Raw genomic sequence first — 19,017 nt, 5'->3', positions numbered from 1 at the left:
GAGAATCGCGGTGACTCAGAGGGAACAGCGAGTCACGATCATTCAAACGCAGAGGGGACGAGGGCAGAAAAATGCAAATCAGCCCACAAACGCGCAGCGGGAGTGTAGCGGTATTATCTGTCATTAGGCTGGGATTAAAATCATTTAGTGTTCTTGAGATTATCTGTCATTAGGGTATGATTATAGCAAAACACTCCAGTGGCTCTAAATCAGCTCAGAGGGGAGATAGAAACAACAGGGAAGCCTGATGAGGCTGAGACAGCAGGGAAGAAACTACTCTCCAAAATAAAACCTAATGATTTGACGAAAATATGAACATTTCCTAGAAATTCAACTAAAGGCCTGTATTAAACAGCGAGAATCATACATTTATGTTGTTGAGACATGAAAAACCTGATCAGATAATGAAGTTACTGATTGCTGAGGTCCTCCAGACAATCAAAAAACAAGTCCTCACACAGAGCTCACGCTGTTCAAAGAGTCATCACACTCTCACATTTGAAGTGTGGAAGTTTGTTTTTCATTTCACATCACATATTTACGAGCTGACTTTCATGTCAGGAGGCGTCGGGGGTTGTTAATGTCATTGCAGGAAGCTACTGCAGTTTGCATTTTAGCGTTTTTTTAAGGATGAAACTGGATTTCAGGACATCCAGGTGGTTTTAATGAGACACCAAGACGTCTCCAGTCATGTTAGCGGCAACAAAGCACTGTATTTTAAGCCAAACCACCATCTGTTCCTACCCCGTGTTTCCTAATAGTGTTCAAACATTTGACATGTTTGTAGTTTTAGGAAAAAAAACTGGATATGTCTTACGAGAGGTCAGGACATTTCCAGATGTCTTCAGCTACAAACTTCAGTGTTTTAACATCGCCAGCCGTGTTTGTGGCAACAAAACCAGGTATTTTAAGCCAAACCACCATCTTTTCCCAACCCGAGACAGTGTTTCAACATTTGACATTTCGATTGAGACATGGATGCGTGGATGATTATACACTGAACGATGTGCTTTAGGTTGGGCTCTTCGGGGAGTAAACGACTGAAGGACAGCTTATTGGTTTTCATGAAGCTCTGGTTTTCTTTGTTTGATTTTGGTTATTGGCTTTTAAATGGCGGATACTCCTCGGGGGGCTGAAAGGTTTTTCCATCGAGACGATAGAAGGTCTTTTTTTTTTTTTTTTATAAAATTGGCTCTGTGCAGCTTCTTTTTATCGACCCGTTTTCTAAATATAAAGCTTCAACTGTAACATTTGTTCTTTTTAAATGCTGTAAATGTTCCGTCTATCAGCTAAAGACTCTTTATCTGATCGTCCTTCACCTGCGACGTCCTCGTCTCTCTGATTCTTGCTCAATTTAGTTAAATTTCACGGTATCAGATCTGTTATTCGCCTTCTTACAAACACAGTCTCGGTCTAAAATCCTCTATGTCGACACCACTTCAATTCACTTACTTTACTTTGGGTGTATTTTCTGAACTATATATTAGATTTCGTGCGTCTGTTTATTTATTTTCCCCCCATTAAAGTTTTATTCTCTCACCTCATCCTCGCTCTCTTTCTCACAGGACTCCGAATCGATCCAGTCTGAATCCTCCTCTATCAATAACAACTCAAGTTTCTATGTACATCTGTTTGATTTAATAACTCCTCTGGAACTAATGGGTAATAGTGACATTGTTATTTAATTTTCAAGTTAACATTTGATAGAGTTATATAAAAGGCTATTGAACGACGTGGCATCGCCGTGAAAAGATCGATGAACTGAGTAAACTGTCGAGTGTTGAGTGTTTCTCCCTCGGTGCAGTTTGGTGCACAGCAGGCAGGACTGACGAGGGAGAAAGAAAAAGTGCTTCAGGCTGCGTTAAACAATAACCAGGAGTCAACAGGGTTCATTTTATTTTCAATCATCAAAATCAAAAGACAACACAGCTAGCTCACTGTTAGCCTGCAGCTGCACCTGCAGAATCGAGGAGTGATGTGAGGTTTAATTCCTTTTTTACTCTACTGATTGTCTCCATGTCACTTTAACTTGCCATTTACTGCACAGAACGTCTTAAATGGTCAATAAACACCCTCATCAATTTTTATTTTGCATTTAACTTTTTCATCTTATTTGTTTGGGAACAAACCAACCTTTGTAACAAATTACATTTCTATTGGGTGGTGGTGTTTGGTTTTTTTAACTCTGGCATCTTTTTTATATTTTTTTGGTGAATATCACTCAAACTTGCCCAACAATATCCTGCAAAACACACACAGTGTTATAGTCAAGGTGTTGCTGGAAGATAATCCTTCTATTTTGTTTATTTTAGTCAAAGAAGAGACGATGCACATGAATAAACATGAGCACCAACGTCTATCATGCCAACGTGCCGGACAGACACATGAAGACAAACACATACGAGGAAATTTATCACAAAGCTCATCAGAACTTAACTGATCTATATATCTAGATGTGAACGTCTTTAAAACAATCTATGAAATCATGACCTTATGATCAAAAGTCAAATTGTGACACCCTGAATTAACAATCGGTAATATAACTGTAAAATGAAAATCTTTTCGTCAGACTCTTTTGTTTTTCCAGCCCAGAGTTTCACTGCTTTTGTTCACCTAATTGCTCTCATTGATCCAGTTTCCAACTGGACTTGTGTTTATATTGAATATTCTTGTGATATCTTGTCAGTATCGAGCATGTCACGGCATCTTTGGGCTCTGATTTTGAAAAGAAAATGCTCAGCGAGCTGTCGTGTCAGCGGCGGCAGCGCACATTAATATTTGATAGGTGGGAATGAGACGGAGCCGGCGGAGGTTACTGCAGGTTAAATGTCCTGATGTAGTTCACAGAGCGCTTTTATCACATACATGTTGTCTTTGCTGTAACAACATTATTCTGTGACATCGCCGCCAGCTCAAGTACGCAACACAACCCAAAGGTTGAATTTTTACTGTATAGAAAATAAAAATCCAACGTCGATAAATGCTTCGACAGGAAATGCAGCTGTTGTTCATAAATGTTCCTTCTACCTGCTCGACTGTATAGGAGGTTTATAAAAAATGATTCTGTAAGTTATTGTCAAGCTCAAATGTAGCGCTGCACAATTACACAGCACGAGTTTTCCTCCACAGATGCCATTTTAGACCAATGTTCAGCATTCATACATAAAAGACGTCATGATGAAAGATGTGGGGGACCAATTTTGCTTTTTTTTGATCTCGAGAGGCATTATGGAAAATGAAGTGTGTGACTTTAGACTACGAGATGTACTCCTTGAACTCACTGACGGATTACATGTAAAGGCAAGAATTAATTTCTGAGATCTTTCTTTATCTTTTATAAAGCAGGAAATTAAATGATAAAAAGGCTTATTTGATCATTTTACAGGCTGAACCCGATGAAGCAGTGACAGCAGACAGCAGGTCAGACGCTTCTCTTGTAATTAAAGGCAGCTGCGTCTCTCTGTTAACGATTGCTTTTTGTGTCTTAAACACAGAGGTCGGATCTAATTAACGTAAACCTGCAATACACATAAATAGTCAACATGCACACGGAACAGTTTGCAGTAAAAGAACAGAGAAAGTCTGCTTTTAGCTAAAAGAAACATGTTTTTTGTTCACATGACAACAGTTTTGCTAAAAGCAGAAAGGTTTTTCTTGCGTAAATCTTCCGTGAAAAGATCCTCGAGCACACGGATGAACAAAAATGATCGCAAATCGTTGTAGTATGCACGTCAGGCCAGTGGGTGGCAGTGTGAGTCTGCAACTGGACACCAAATGCGCCGTTCTCGTGTGAATTAACGACCAAAACGAAACGAACGTTTATCGATTGGCTAATGCTAACTGCTAGCCTAGAGATGTTGTGTTCAGTCCCAACAGACGCTGAATTAAGTGACATAATTCGAGGCAGATTTATCAGATTCCCCCCCCCCACCAACCTTTACTGTACATCAATATAATTTCCATTGAGGAGTACGAAAGAAACATTTGACACTTTTATAACCCCGATAAACAAGAAAAGTCCTCCAGGCTGACACGTTTGGAGCAAAACCAAGAGTGCGTCCTCAGAATCAGATGAAGTCTAATGAGGGAAAAAGAGTTGGACAGATTTTCTGCAGGCATTTGAGGGAAAAAAGCGAACATACAACCAGGCTAATTAAATCCAGTAATTACTACTAGACATACATTCCCAAAGTAGCGCAGGGCTCAGAGGAGCCGCGGAGTAAATCAGAACAAAACAAGTCAGGAGACAACAAAACTTTCTGAGGGGCACAATTAAAGTCTCAGCATCGAACCAATAAACAGTAAAGAAAGAAGAAACCAGCTTCTCTCTGAAAACTCTCTGGGGGGGTTATTATTGTGACTCAAGTTCTACAGAACCTGACTGATTCTGATTCAATGACACACATTCAATCCCATACAACAAACTAGAACTGCTGAGGTGCTGCGATCCTTTCCAGGCACAAGGTCTTTTCTAGATGTGTGTTGAGAGGAGTGACATGTTTTTAATGACGCCTCGTTTATATATCGAGTCGTTTCTATTTTATCTTGGAGCAGTTTCAGTCCTTTGTAGTGGATGACGCACCTCGAAAAGTCCTGAAATGCATTTAAAGGAAGGTTTAGTGAAGCATTTCTTTTGTTGTATTTGTAGAAAAACTCACCAGCAATCGATAAATCAAGTAAAAAAAAACAGTATGAGCGCATCAGTTGTACTTTTTGGGAGCAGTTGAAGTTTCAGTCTTGCTCCAGGAATAATAGCTGTGACCCCTAAACTCCACGTAAAGAACGTCTCACTGTTTCCTTTAACATTAAAACAAGCAAAAATTAGTAAAAAATCACTGTTTCTGGCTGCTCATGACACATTTGCTATTCAGATTTCAGTCATTTGGCTGCTGGTATCTGCTGCTAAAACACACAGCGACTCTTCCGTGTTGTAGTATTAGCAGGCGATTAAACGCACAGTGAGTTTACGGCCCTGCGGGGCAGCTGTTTCACGCACTGACTTCCATGAATCTCATCACCGCTGACTCATTGGATGCTCCAGCTAACAAGTCACCGGAGCGCCATCTGTGGCTGCTCAAATATGTATTTCTACTTTGTTGTCATTTAGTACCACCTCCGTAATGAACAGTGAGCTTGTCTGCGGGGAGGAGAAGGAAGATGTGAAGCCGAGTCTGAGAACCCAGCGGCTGGCATCCGTCCAACTCCGCAGCCTTAAAACTTATTATGCCGCCGTGGTTTATGGTCCGTACATGATGAGTGTGCTGCTGGGTCAGGCCGGGCGAGACAAACAGAGAGAGAGAGACAGAGACGGAGGCAGAAAGAGGACGAGAGACAACTGGGGGAAAAAAATTAGAAAAGAAGAAGAAAAAAAGATGATGAGCGGCAGCAGAAAACAGAGATTGCACCAAAAGAAAACACCAAGATAATTGGAGATTTCAGTCCATAATTTACACATTTTAAAGACTTTCTAAGATGGTTAACATATAAATTGTAAAAAAAAAAAGATTGCACTGAATTGTTGCGACGGAGCCGGAGGGAATGAAACTGCTGCGTCAGACCGGACTGTAGTGTCGAAAGCTTGAAAGATGCTGCTGCTGCGGAGATGCTCATTAAAGCCTCCGCAGAGCTGCACTAAGAAGGATGTTCTGGGTAACCGCAGGTCTCAGAGGAGAACGGCATCCGTCATTTCAGCGAGCGCTTTAAAGACAACTTGTTGTTTCTGTTTATGCTGTAGTGACAGAGCGCTCGAGCAGCCGGGGTAATTATAACAGGAGCAAAGGAGGAAGTCAGGTGATGCTGTCGGGAGATGAAGTCTGTGTAGGAAAGAGGTTGAGAAGGACGGGTCAAGTAAATATTATACTTTAACATGAAGACAGTTTGTTTCCAAGCTAATCACCTTAATAGATAATGGAAATGTGTGTTTCTGCAAAACAGAAATATCTTCAAACATTACATTTTTTTTATATTGCAGCTGTCTTTGTGTCTCTTTAGGCTTCTGTTATTGCTCTGGTTAGGTTTAGATTTTCCTGGATGTGACGGAAGACAAATTTCCCGCCTCAGCTTGACACCAAACCCGTCTTATCTGTTCTCTAGGACAATTAGAAGGTGCTATGGTTAAGGTTCGGGTCGGTCAAGGTTATGGTCACCAACTGTTTCTATCAGTTGGAAACAGGAAACTAAAAGCTAGGTGGGATAATATTTTATAGCATGAAAGCGCCAATATCTTAAACAAGATGTCTGCACATTTCCTGCTGCGTTTGTGGCGACAAAACCAGGTATTTTAAACCAAAAGACGATCTTTTCCTAACCCTAACCAAGTGTTTTTTTTTACATGCACCAGAACAAAGATCTCTCAGTTTTACAACAGTCTTTGTCTCCCCGACGGGAGCAGCTCAGACTCAGGATCAGTTTCAGTGACTAACGGGGCTTTTCTGTGTTCAACTGTGCTGTAAAGATCATCTCATGGTTTCTGTTGGAGGACGACTGTCTTCCCTGCTGTCTGAGCAATCACTGCCGGCTTCAAGTGCCCGCACCAGACAGAGATATTAAAGACATGGATGCTCTCCATCAGCCTCCAGGATATAATGTCAGCAATCACGTCCAAAGGTTGACATTTGTACCAAACGTGGCACATCGTGTTCACGTTGTATATTTAATAACAACCTTTCACGTCAGGAGGTGGAGGGAGATGGTGGTGACGTTATTAAAAGCAAACAAGGCTACGAAATGGCCAACAGGAGATCGAGTCGACACCGCTGGATGTTTTTTAACACCTGGAGACAATTCCATCCAGGTGATCAAAACAGGTGTCTTAAGCCAAGCTGTGATGTTTTCCTCACCTTAACCAAGAGGTTGGTTTTGCCTAAACTCAACAGAACGTAAGCACAGCGCTGTGACAAGAGAAAAGAGAAAACTCCTCCTCAAACAAGTGAAACCGCGCAACATTAAGAAACGTTCAGTTTTAACTTATCTGTGGTTTGGCAGAAACGTACTTAGCGAACATTTCTTCTGGCGTTTGTGTTGAATTAAATACATTTTGTTGTGGAATTTGCAGCACTTGATGCCCAAATCCCACCAGTGCATCACAAGGACGCGTACATGAGGCGAACTGATGGTTTGACTCACAACTGTCGGCTACAAAACACAGAGAAAAAAAGATTTCATTGATGTTGAGGAGCATGTTGAAGCCTTCGGGCAGAGAGCCTGGAGTATCTAAACCTTTGATCAACCAGCTCCATCAGATATACAGCTGACATTTGGCATGATCAGTCGTCTCCTCGGGACTGTGTGGACATGTACACACTCTGACCTCATGTAGCTCCACCTGCCTCTTTAAAAAATAGCATTTCTCAAACAAAAGGTATCAGTGAAGTATTATTTCGGCACCAGTCTCTAGCCGAAAACCAAATATAACCTCCCTGCAATGAAAAAACTATGAAATGACAGAAGAAAGCAGCGGGAGGGAAACAGACGGAGGGAGGAAAGATTAAGGGATGTGGGCATGAAACAGGGAGGAGGGAGAAAAACATAGGGAGAGAAACTAGAAAGGTGAAGAGAAGGAGGAGGGAGTGAAGCGACACGTCGGCAAGCAGCAGCTCTCTGATTCAGAGGCTGCAGCAGGAGGGCAGAGATCCAGGTGGGAGAGAGGCGAGAGGATGACAGTGCTGCAGGTAATAAAAGAAACAGGGACACGTGTCGGGAGGACAAATGAGGAGGAAAGACGGGAAACAACAGGAGGGGGAAGAAAAAGCGCAACGAGCGGAAAGACGAGTCAGACGGGAGAAGACTGAGAGTCAGCAGCAGATCTGAGTCAGAAGCAGCAGAAGAAGAAGAGGACGACGGAGAGGAAACAGCGGGAGGAAAACACAGGATGAGGTATTTTTCAGGAGGCTGGAGATGTTTCTTTCATGGAGGAGAACAGAGGAAGGACGGATGAGGAACTTTACAGCCTCCCACCCAAAAACTACACTCCTGTCTCCTCCTCACGCATCCCCTCGTTCTACGTTCGGGTACCAAACTCCTGACTGAATCTGATGGATTCTGGTTAAATCAATCTGATACCTGACTACCCTTTTACACCAAGGTGCTGGTTCAGAGCCAGTTCCTACTCTGGAACCAGACAGAGAGGAGCTGTTTTTCAGCCAGGGAAAACTGGCTCCAGATCAGCTCCAACACTTTGCTTCGATCAGGAGTTATCGTGACCGAGGACTGACTCAGTTTGCAATAGTGGGACATGACAGAGCATCTTTAGAGGAACGTTACGGAGAGAAAGAGATGTTGTCTGTGCTATAAGTTACAGCGAGTCAGGGCGACACCTGAGGAAACACCTGGTCAGACATAAATACGTCTAAAAGCAGAAGAGTGAACCTGCAGCAGCTTCAGCTCAATTCATCACACCCGTCTTGGAGAGCTGAACGCTCCTCTGTGAAGTGATGATGCGCCAACAACTTCATCAACATCATTATGGAATTAATTCGCTATTTGGTGACAAGCTGCATCTTAATTTCCTCTCCAACATGCTGTTTAGTTTGTTTAAACAGTCTGATACGGTTTTAAGTTTGTCTGAAACCAAAAGAACTAGAATTTCACAACATCTACAGTGAAATATTAAAGTACAGAAGCACAAAACAACAGATGATGCTGGTGTTTCTTCCTCTTTGGATCAGGCAGACTTGACGTTGCAGTGGCGTATTCCTGCCCTCTGCTGCTTTACTTCTGACAGCTGCTCATATATTTTCTTTTATATATTGTCCAACATGGTACCGATCCTGGTACCGGTATCATGAACCGTAGCGCCCAACCATAACTCAGACTTTCCAACAGTACAGAGGGCTATCTGTCTCTGTCGTCGTCTCACAGTTAAAGATCTGACTAAAACATTTTTTTTGACATCACATTCTGGCAAAATAATGAAAAATCCAGATTAAAAAAATATCAAAACATCCAGTTTCACCTTTTAGTTTCCATTTAAGTCTCTTTAACGTTGGATAACCAGCAGTTTTGCTGCTCGTTGTGGCATTTTAATGAAGAAATATGATATGTGCACTGAGCGAAGTGTTTTACGGGTACATAAAGTGAGACAGCGACTTTGGGGTTTAAAATAAAGATCTGTAGGTCTGAGCTCGGTTTAGCTGCAGAACACAGGTGGGTGAAGAATAAAGGAAGAGATGAGAGAGAGTTAAAGAGGCAGGTCAGAAGGTTGGTTAAATAAAGAGCAGAAAACAGGGGCGAGCGACCAGATGTGTGTGTCAGAGGGGAGGAAAAACAGTCGAGGGCTGCTGGACTTTTCCTGCCATCTGCTTTGATTACAGAGAGACATACATCACTGCCCTCGCTCTCCTCCCCTCGTCCTGTTTCTCCCCTGGTGGATTTCCCCCCTCGCTCTCCTCCTCCTCCTCCTCCTCCTCCTCATCTAAACCATCAGCAGCACCACATTTCACACTCACACACTGACGGAGCTGCAGAGCTGGAAACTGCCCAGCGTGGATGTCAGTTCTGACACATTAAAAGGGAGAGAGAAAGATTTTCATTCCCCGCCTGTCACAGAAATGACAGAATCAAACCATCTCTTCACACCTTTAACCCCTCACACACACCTTTAACCCCTCACACACACCTTTAACCCCTCACACACACCTTCCACGCTCACACCGTTGTGCTGCTCCGAGCACCAAATCAACCAGAAACAAAAAGAGATGACCTTGTTTTGTGCACATGGTGGGTGAAGTGGCTCCTAACAGACAGTGGACATGCTGCTCCTGTCAGCCTGTGGAGGGTAAAAACACACAGCTGAGACCTTTTCACTGCCCGACAGCCACAGAGCTGCTGCTGCTGCTGCATCCTGCATGTGCAAAGCTCTGCAGGAGGGGAAGATCCAGCTCACAGAGAGCCTGAGAGTCAGAACCAACACAACACCTGATCAAGATAAAGTGACATACGTGAACCAAAGCACAGGCGCTGCGTTAAAGTTGGTTTCTACATAAATACGCACAAGACTCGTCCTGTTTAAACGTTGCTGTTGTGATGATAATGATGTAATGATCGTATAAATGAATCCAGATCTCGTGAAGATGATAAACTTCAATCATCCTTCACATCAAACATCCTCAACTCTCCATATTTCTCCTGAACAGACCGCTGATGCGCAACCGACGCGCGCAAAACCCGCACAGCCCCGCACTTTAATCCAGGATAAATGTGGTGAGAAAATGGCACAAACAGGTGAGATGTGACCACATCCAGAAAACACAAATGGTGTATCATCCAGGTGGAGCAACAGAAGGATGGAGCCCCCCCTGGTTTTACAGCCGCCCCCTCCGGGTCCGCGCTGCCCGGACTCGCTCCGTCTCCTCCGGGGAGGAAAGTGTAAAAGCGCACAGCCGGCTCACCTTCTCCGGTTGTCCCGAGCGAGCTGCAGAGGAGCAGGAAGACCTGAGCGATAATCCCAGCGAGTGTTTTAGTCCACAGATCCATGATGAAGCGGCGGGAGGCGGCAGAGAAGCCCGGCGGCTGCTGGAGGAGAGAGACGGCCAACCTCTCCTCTCCAGCTCCAAGAGAGATCTCCTCAAACCCGACCGAGGGAGGAGAGGAGAGGAGGGGAGGAGGGAGGAGGGAGAGAGAGAGAGAGAGAGAGAGAGAGGGGTGGTTTTACTATGCGGTCACAGCTCCAACTTCAGCGCCTCCTCCTCCTCCTGCTCCTCGTCAGTCCCCTCTGTTTCCAGGACCTGCTGTGTCAGATTTGGTCCTCCAGTCTTCCCCTCCACCACTGCGGGTGCTGCCGTCAAATGAAGCCGTATGCTGGTCACCATTTATCGGGCCAGATCCCACCAAGCAGGGTGCCAGTCTCGGCTCTGTGGTCCAGCATCAATATGCAGCACTGTAGACACAAATTAACCGTGTTGTAGAATTTATCACACATTTACATGTTTATATTTGGTGCATTTTATTGTTAACACATGTGCAGGGTCGTGCAAAATATTAGTTTTAGCCAAAAATTTGGGCTAAAAAGAAAAAAAAAATGTCCTGAATTGCCTCAAAGAAAAAAAAATGGATGTGTCATTTTAGGACTTATTATTAATAATATTAATCTTTATAATAAAATTAATAAAAGTGATGAAACAGGCAAAATCACAGAAAAGGGGAAAAAAGTAAATAAATGAATAAAATGAAATAGAAAAAGATAATTCAATAACAGAAATTAAAGGAATTAAGACAATAAATAGATAATAAGACAATACAATTCTTGGTTGGGGCTAACGTTGCTTTTGCTAGCTAGCTAACGTCAACATTGTTAAAGTCGGGACTGACACCCGCTTTGTTAACGTGGCTAATGCTAGCTGGGCTAACGTTAGCGCAGCACTGACACAATCGGCCATTTTTATGTTTCATGAACACAAACTGAAAACTTCCAAGACTGGAAACACAGATATATATATATATATATATATATATATATATATATATATATATATATATATATATATATATATATATATATATATATAATGTAAATGACTTATGTTAAAATCAGTTGCTAGGAAACATCTTGAGTCCCGTCTCAGTCACTAGCATCACCAGCTAGCTAACATTCCAAAAATTATTTTAGAGGCAGAAAACATATATTTTGTAGATAGCGACTAACTTTGTGGACATCTTTGGTATCAATCATCGTTGTGTTACCTCATTCAGAGATATTTAGTGACTTAACAGATATTTATTTTCATGAAAATCTTAGAGATTGTGCAACCTGCTGGAAGTCACTGCACCCTGATATAGCCTAACTACGCTAAACTAGCTGCTAGCATAGCTTCATATTTACCACAACAATCTGGTATTTTCTCAAAAAGTCAAACATTCACCAGGGATATTTATTAGTGCTTGTTGTTACATGTTGTTGCTGACTCTTTCCTGGTTCCAGCGTCGTTAAGGAACGTCTCCACTTTGTATCCAAACAAAAAAGATGCACTCTCTGAACAAGATGGCTGCACTCAGGTATTTCCCCTCCATCCATGACAAGACTGCAGAGAACAAGCCAGCCATCATCTGGGCTTATTTTGACCCCCAACCAATCCGGCTGTCCTCTCTGACCATCGGGTCCACGTTAAACTATATTAATAAGGGTTGTAATGTTAACGGAGGTCAGCTCGGCTCAAACACTCTGCAGGTTGGAGCTGATCCAGCTTGGACGACGTCGGGCTGTTTGGCGGCGCCAGGTTACGATGCTCTGGACGTCTTCGGCGTGACAGCTGAGGATCCTGGTTCTGTCTCAGGAAGCGAGGAAGAGGAGAAGCTGGAGACCCTCATCAGGATGAAAGAAATGGAGTTAGGCAACATGATAGGAGGAACTTCTGAGGGTGAGGAGATGACGATAAAGTTCACCTGTGTCGCTCTGAGAGAGTTTAATTAAATACTTAAGAAAGTTGGTGGATTTACTCTCATCAGTACGTGACGCTGCTATATGTATAGAAACTTTTGTTCATTCTCAGTTTCAGACCAGAAGGACTTCTGGCTCGACTGGCTAAACAGACGAAGAGGAAACAAGAAGGAAGACGCCAGCGAGAAAAACGAAAATACAGACCTTTAAATGGACTTTTCTCGACTTTTTCTCGTTTATTTTAAATACCTGACAACAATCGTCTGAAGCACTTCGGAACTATCTTCGACCCATTTAATGTTCTCTCAGTTATCTGGGATGACGAAGAAGCACCTTACACAGTTACTTTATGTAGGTGCTTTTATATATTTAGGCATTTAGGAGCTAATGTAGATCAGTGTGGATCCTATGTGGGGTATTATTTTCTTTCATAACACCCTCCGGGAATAAGCTCGATGTCCAAATTGCTGCTATCATCCGTTTCTTTTTCAGTAAATTACTGATTACTCATCGCTTTATTCGTATTAAACTGAATAATGAGGCGAAACAAAATATCAATTTAGTCCAATTACCAGGCTAGCCCCGAGGGAGCACCTGGAAGAAAACAACGTTTCTGTGTTCTCGGATTAATAACACGATGATTTACCAAACTGGAAGCGTAATTTAGGGGGAATTTGTTTTAATTATAGTACTCCTGTAAACGTGAGCAGTAATTTAATTGTATTTAATTGTCATGACAGCTAAAATACATGACAGGCTAACTGCTGGTGTATTTAGTTTGGTGACATCTGAGAAATATTTCTGCAGAGACGGTGGTGAAATCACCAGTGACTGAAGTTCAGGTCTGAGTTTCGACTTTTGTAACTGTGAAACCATCGGACGTTTTTAAGGAGACCTTGGGACAATTTCCAGCTGTGAGTGCAGCAACAAAAACAGATATTTAAAGCCAAACCATGACGCTTTACTAACCCTGAACAAGTTGTTTTTTGATGCCTACACCTGAGCAGAGCACCAGCACAGCGCTGAAATGGAAAACTGGACCTGAGGAAAGTAGAAGTGAAGCTGTAACATGAAGAAAATCAGTGTTGTTTTACAGAAACCTGCTTTGCTAACATTTATTCTGGCCACTGGCATGTAGAAATGTTGTTGTAAACACTTTTGACTGTGTAAGAAGTTTCTCATTAGCACAAATGTCAAATAAATATGTTTATTATGCTAATTTAATGCATAATAATGTCAAAAAGCAGTTTATAAGAGCGTTATTACCTATTAACGAATACTACAGGGATATTTATTAATTAGATATCACTGAATCTTTAACTGAAGAAACCAAAGCATCAAATCTTTGTGAAGAAGTGATGAGATGCTCTTAAATATAAAATGTTATTATTCCACAGTATTCTTCTATTCAGTATTCTAACCAAACTAATATTTTCTTTTCCTGGAAATTCAGGAAACTTTTCCTGTCGCTTCACACAAAGCAGCAGTGAAAGCGTCGCTGGTTATGATTACAACAGGTGGGTCAAAGCGAGCAGCGAATCAATACGCAGCAGGAGGTTCAGACCAATTTGTGTAACACAGAACCGCTCCGGGGACGAGGTTACGGTGTCATGTTCAACAGATCGGGCCGGCGCTGGGTTTAATTGAATACATCATACAAGTTCCGGGGGGGGGACGGTGGGGGACGAGGGGAGTGGAGTTGGTCAAGGTATAAAACATTTTTTTTAAAAAGCCTGAAAACAGAGAGGAGAGCAGGGAGAGAGAGTCAGCGGGGGGAGGCTGGTAATGAAAACACACTGAGAGTAAAGACAGCGGGGGAATCAGATGATATAAAAAAAAAACCTGTTGAGTGCAAACACAGCGGGGGAATCGGATAATGCCGAGGCCAGAGTCTGACAGAAACAAGGGATCACACCGTGCACGAACACACACACACACACAATCAACGTGAGTGTCACACACACACACCTCACACTGAGACACCAGCTGCCTGTTTAATGTTCAAATCAGTCGGGCGATAGATTTTAAGACTGTGTGTGAAACCGAGATATGTTCGAAGACACACGGAGAGGAAACAGCCGGCTGCTGCTGCTGGTGGTTGCAGGAAAAGATTTGAGAGTTAATAATACGACCCTGTGAGTCGAACACAAAGTGTGACACACAAACAGCATTAACAGAGATAAGAGGACACGGAAAATGAAAAAATTCCGGGAAAGTCAGAAGCAGTAAAAAGGAAACAACATCGATGGAGGTTTGATGTTCCTTGAACCACAGACACCATCTCAGCCTGCGCCTCCTTCTATCAACCGAGGGAAAATTATTATTTTTTTGATAAAAGAAGACACCAGAAAATTACCATTTTTCTGCTTTGTTAAAGTTCTGATAAAAAACGTTCGGCAGGTGTTTTCATAACACGATGAGGAAATATGGGAAAAAGTAATTGCTTCATTTCAAAGATTATTTGCTCTTTGAGGTTTAACGGTGGTTTGTGAAATATAACTGGATTTGAAGAACAAGACTATTTGTCATCATTAATTCTGTATCAATAAAAGCTGGACAGCGAGTGAGGAGACTGTAGCCAAGAAAAGATTCACTGGTAAACATGTTCTTCGTCCTTCACAAGCACAGACTGGATTTCTGTTGGCATTTTTCTTCCTCTGCAGTTAAACTCGGACCGAGCTCATTTATTGGACATCTCGTCTTGTTAGTTTGGAGATTTTTTTGGCAGCAGATGGAAGGTAAACAAAAAAAAAAAAAGAAACAAGAAGAAAGTGTGATCACAGACTGGACGTATCTGTATATCCAGAAAAAATCCAAAAGCAAGTAACGAAAGAAAAGCAAAGGACAGTCCAAGAAATCAACTACAGGTAAACACAAAAAACTGAGGACAAGAAAGAAAACCGTGAAAACAAATTAGGAACACAGGGAACACACGGAGGAACAGGCACAGGAGACGCAGCGACGAAAACAGACAAACCAACAAAGACGAAGGGCTTAAATACAACCGAGTGGACGACTGGAGAGACTCTGCGGACAGGGAGGTGCTGACGAGGCTGATGTGAGACAGATGTGCAGCGCACAAAAAGGAAAACACATCTACATCGTTTGACTTCAGACGCCCCCAGAAAACGATAGAGAAGGTAAACGCTCAACATTCGTTCCTCTCTGACGCACAAATCTAATTCCTCTCCGCTTCCGCGCTCTCGAACGGCGACTTGTAGTCTTGACCTGATTCTCGCGGGGCTCCTGCTGTCGATACACCTCCCAACAAAAACATGCCTTTTATTTGATTAGGCACTCATTCAGCTGTTAACTCCCAGAGGGGAACTTCACTATTAAACCCTCTTCACTCCTCCATCAGAAAACACTCGATGGAGGGTTTTCTCTCTCTCTGACCTGCAGAGTTAGTCGGTCATAGCTGTCGTTATGTCTTGAGCCGGTGATCCGTGTGGAGAGGAGACACATTATTTCTGCACCACATCATCATCATCATCATCATCATCAGTGGACTGTTTCGTTTTTGTTTTTTTCTTTGTTCCGTTGCCATGTTGACTTCTAAAACAGACGCTGAACTGACTTCTGAACACAGAAAGTAGAGCAGCGTGAGAACGAGCCGGGAGGGAGCGAGAGGCTGATCCAAGAGTGGATAAAACTCAGACCATGTGATATTGTGAGCGTGATGTGTGAGCGTCTACATTAAGTCTGCATCTTCAACAGGAAGATTTGTGAAGCTAAATCCGGTACAAAGTGTAAATGTTTGGGAAAATATTGACGAGAAACAGAAGCTTCTCATCTGACTCAGTTCGCTGAAGAGCAGATTCTGTTAAAGTCAATAATCGAACTGTATCAGCTGTGATGTTGTGTTTCCACCCTGCTAATATATTATAGTAAATTATCTGTTTTATATTAAACAGCCAGTTTGACGGCAGAGAAAAGGTCCTGCCAGGATTTAAAGATCCTATTAGGAAGAAAAGTGTCAGTATTTAACGAGATGGGAATAAAACTCAATAAATATTTAAAAAGGAGGTTTGGTGTTGAAATCTGTTCCTACCAAGTGTTTTAAATTCTGCTGGACTTTGACTCGTGAGTTTGAGTTCTTGACCATGAAAGGAAACAATCGTGGACATTCAAAAGTGGAAATTAACTCCGTCGCACCACTTTTATTCAACTTGCTCTGAGTACAAATGTTGCCCACATGAGGAGAGGAGCGGCAGACAGTTGTTAGCATCTGAGCTAACAACATATATTTGGATGAAATGAGGTACAATCTTTGGAGCAAAAACTGCAAAGAACATGTGAGATAATGTGGTTGACTGGAGCAAGCTAGTGGTTAAATCGCCGACTAAAATGGTTCATAAATATCCCTTTCGATTGATCAAGATATCAGTAAACATCTAGACTTTCACTGTCAGTCAAAAGCAGCTGAAAAGCACAAATTAAATGGTTTCCAGTCAGATTGCTTTGATGAGAACTCGGCGTGAAGGTGTAACCTTCATAAAGTTTCCCTTTCTGTAATCAGCATGTTGTGACTCCCAGGAAACTAAAACCATCCACCTGCTCCTCCTCAGTTCCACTCTGGAATAAAATCAGCCGTCAGCTCCTCGTCTTTGCTCACGTTGAGCAGCGGATCATTACCGACGCAACACCGTAACCTCAAGATTATCGACTTCCCTCCGATGTGAACCCTCATCGATGAGTTTTCTCTGCAGTCATTCGGTGTGCAGTGTGAACAGGAGGGGACTGCCTCTCGTCCCTCGGGGGCTCCAGTGTTGAGCACTTAAGGAGAGGAGGTGTGACGAGGCTCGATGTGGGTAAACAGTCGTTAGCAGTTAATGGACTGAACCGAAGAATTACAGGCTCAAAGTGTCTCTGACACGATGATCTGAGTTTCTTCCTGAGCCGCTGCTTCGTACATATATATATATATATATATATATCTGTTGAATACCAGACGGAGTGAGAGCAGGTTGATCGATGCACTCTGACTGTACTTTATATTCACAGCAGCAGCTGCAGGCTGTTGGAGGCCTGCTGCCCGACCGGCCGGCCGGTTGGCTGAAACACAAAAGACACTCAGAGGTTCTCTGAGAGCAGAGCAGAGATCAAGCTGCTGGAAGCCGGAGGCAGAGAAACCCACCAGTTCTCGGTGAGAGGAGTCAACTCTTCTGTGTACTGTACACCGATTGCACTGACGCGTTGCATTGTGGGTAGGAAAGGGGTTTGGAAAATGAGGGGCGCCCCTTCCCGCCTGCTGCAAATTAAAGAGCAATTTAAGCCGAGTGGCAGTGAGTAATGCAGCTTCTACAGCCTGGAAATCCTTTTTTTTTTATGTGCGTTTTTTTAAATAATAGCTCATAACGCACAGCGGCTCCTCATCGCATGAGAAATGCAGCAGCTCCCTGCGGATCAGTGCTGATGGTTCTGGAGCAGAGCGGAGGCCGAGGCTGGAGGACGGAGCACGTTAAGTCGGATAAACAAACAAAATGGATTGCGATGTTCCCGGGAGAGCGTCGGCTTCTGCCGGTAGATGAAGCCGACTGCAGCCGGGCGCGTCAGTATTTAATGCGTTCGCCTTCATGATTGTGACCTTCAGAGAGGTGAAACCTTTAACCTGCAGCTTTATCAATGACGCATCACAGTTAGAGGAGAACGGATCGAGGGCCAGCGTTAGATCTGAATTACACAGACAGAATCTCGAGTATATTTCCAGTCTTCAGACTCGTCTTCCTCCAGTTTTATTTAGCTGTCATTAATTTATTCATGTAACACGTTCTGCTCGAGCTCCCCGCTGCGTCTGTCGTATTGTCGGCTGCCAGCGCCGTTATGATAAAAATCACTTTGTGTCCTGTTCCGGTTTGATGTCTCCTATAATTCAGCCTTCACGCGTTGTTGTCGCAGTGACTTTTAGATTCTCTGAGACCTCACACATTCGTATTAGTTTTGGTCTGATAATTACTTTCAAATTCAGCACAGGAAAGACTCATCAGAGCTCCCTGTTCAAAACACAGCGCTCATCTATCCTCATTTACTGCTGACCTTCATATGGTCGATAGTATTTCTTAAAATCTGTCTGTGTTAGTTTGGTTGGGGGGTTTTTCCAGTGTTTGAACAGCTCCACATCCAATTTTTATTTCATTAATGAGAATGTAAAATACCTTAACAGTCTTAACAGTATCATATTCTGCAGCAGCTCGCAGGAAGATGTTTACACTGAGTGAAATATTCAGAGAATCAAAGACTGGCTCGGAGAGAAGCCAGCTGACCCGGCTCTGTGTAGCCTCGAGGCTGAGAGCACCTGAATCTCCAGCAGAAGTTTAAATCTGCGAGCTGCAGCGCGAGCGGAGAGGAGCCACGTTTTCACAAGAAACAAGAACGTGTGAAGTTAAAAAACACGGTGTGTCGATTTGACATGAGTCTGGTGACGTGAGAGCAGTTTAACGCTCAATCTGGAGTTAAAGATATGAAGTAATATGAAGTTATTTTCAGAACTAGATCCTGAAATGATAAAGATAACAAGAATGCCGCCTCCGCCAAGGTTGAACGGTCCATTTTAATTCAGTCGTATCAAATCTTTAGATCCCCATCAAGTTATATTCTCTCAGATTCAGCTGCCTAAATATGCTTGATTAAGATATTGTTGAATA

The 19,017-nt window shown here is 42.9% G+C and overlaps 1 protein-coding gene across 2 annotated transcripts in view; it reads right to left on the bottom strand.

Moving 5' to 3' along the window:
• LOC119011853 (contactin-associated protein-like 4) overlaps positions 1 to 10,954 on the bottom strand; it is a 97,565-nt gene extending 86,611 nt beyond the window's left edge. For both annotated transcript variants that reach the window (XM_037085283.1, XM_037085284.1), the window contains exon 1: positions 10,389 to 10,954. In XM_037085283.1, coding sequence (XP_036941178.1) covers positions 10,389 to 10,473 — 85 coding nt within the window. In that variant the 5' untranslated portion in view covers positions 10,474 to 10,954. The remainder of the gene's footprint in view (positions 1 to 10,388) is intronic.
• Between the last annotated feature and the right edge of the window lie 8,063 nt (positions 10,955 to 19,017).

This window comes from Acanthopagrus latus, chromosome 21 (genome assembly GCF_904848185.1).
Source record: "Acanthopagrus latus isolate v.2019 chromosome 21, fAcaLat1.1, whole genome shotgun sequence".
Classification (NCBI taxonomy): domain Eukaryota; kingdom Metazoa; phylum Chordata; class Actinopteri; order Spariformes; family Sparidae; genus Acanthopagrus; species Acanthopagrus latus.
This window is presented reverse-complemented; position numbering and strand designations above follow the sequence as displayed.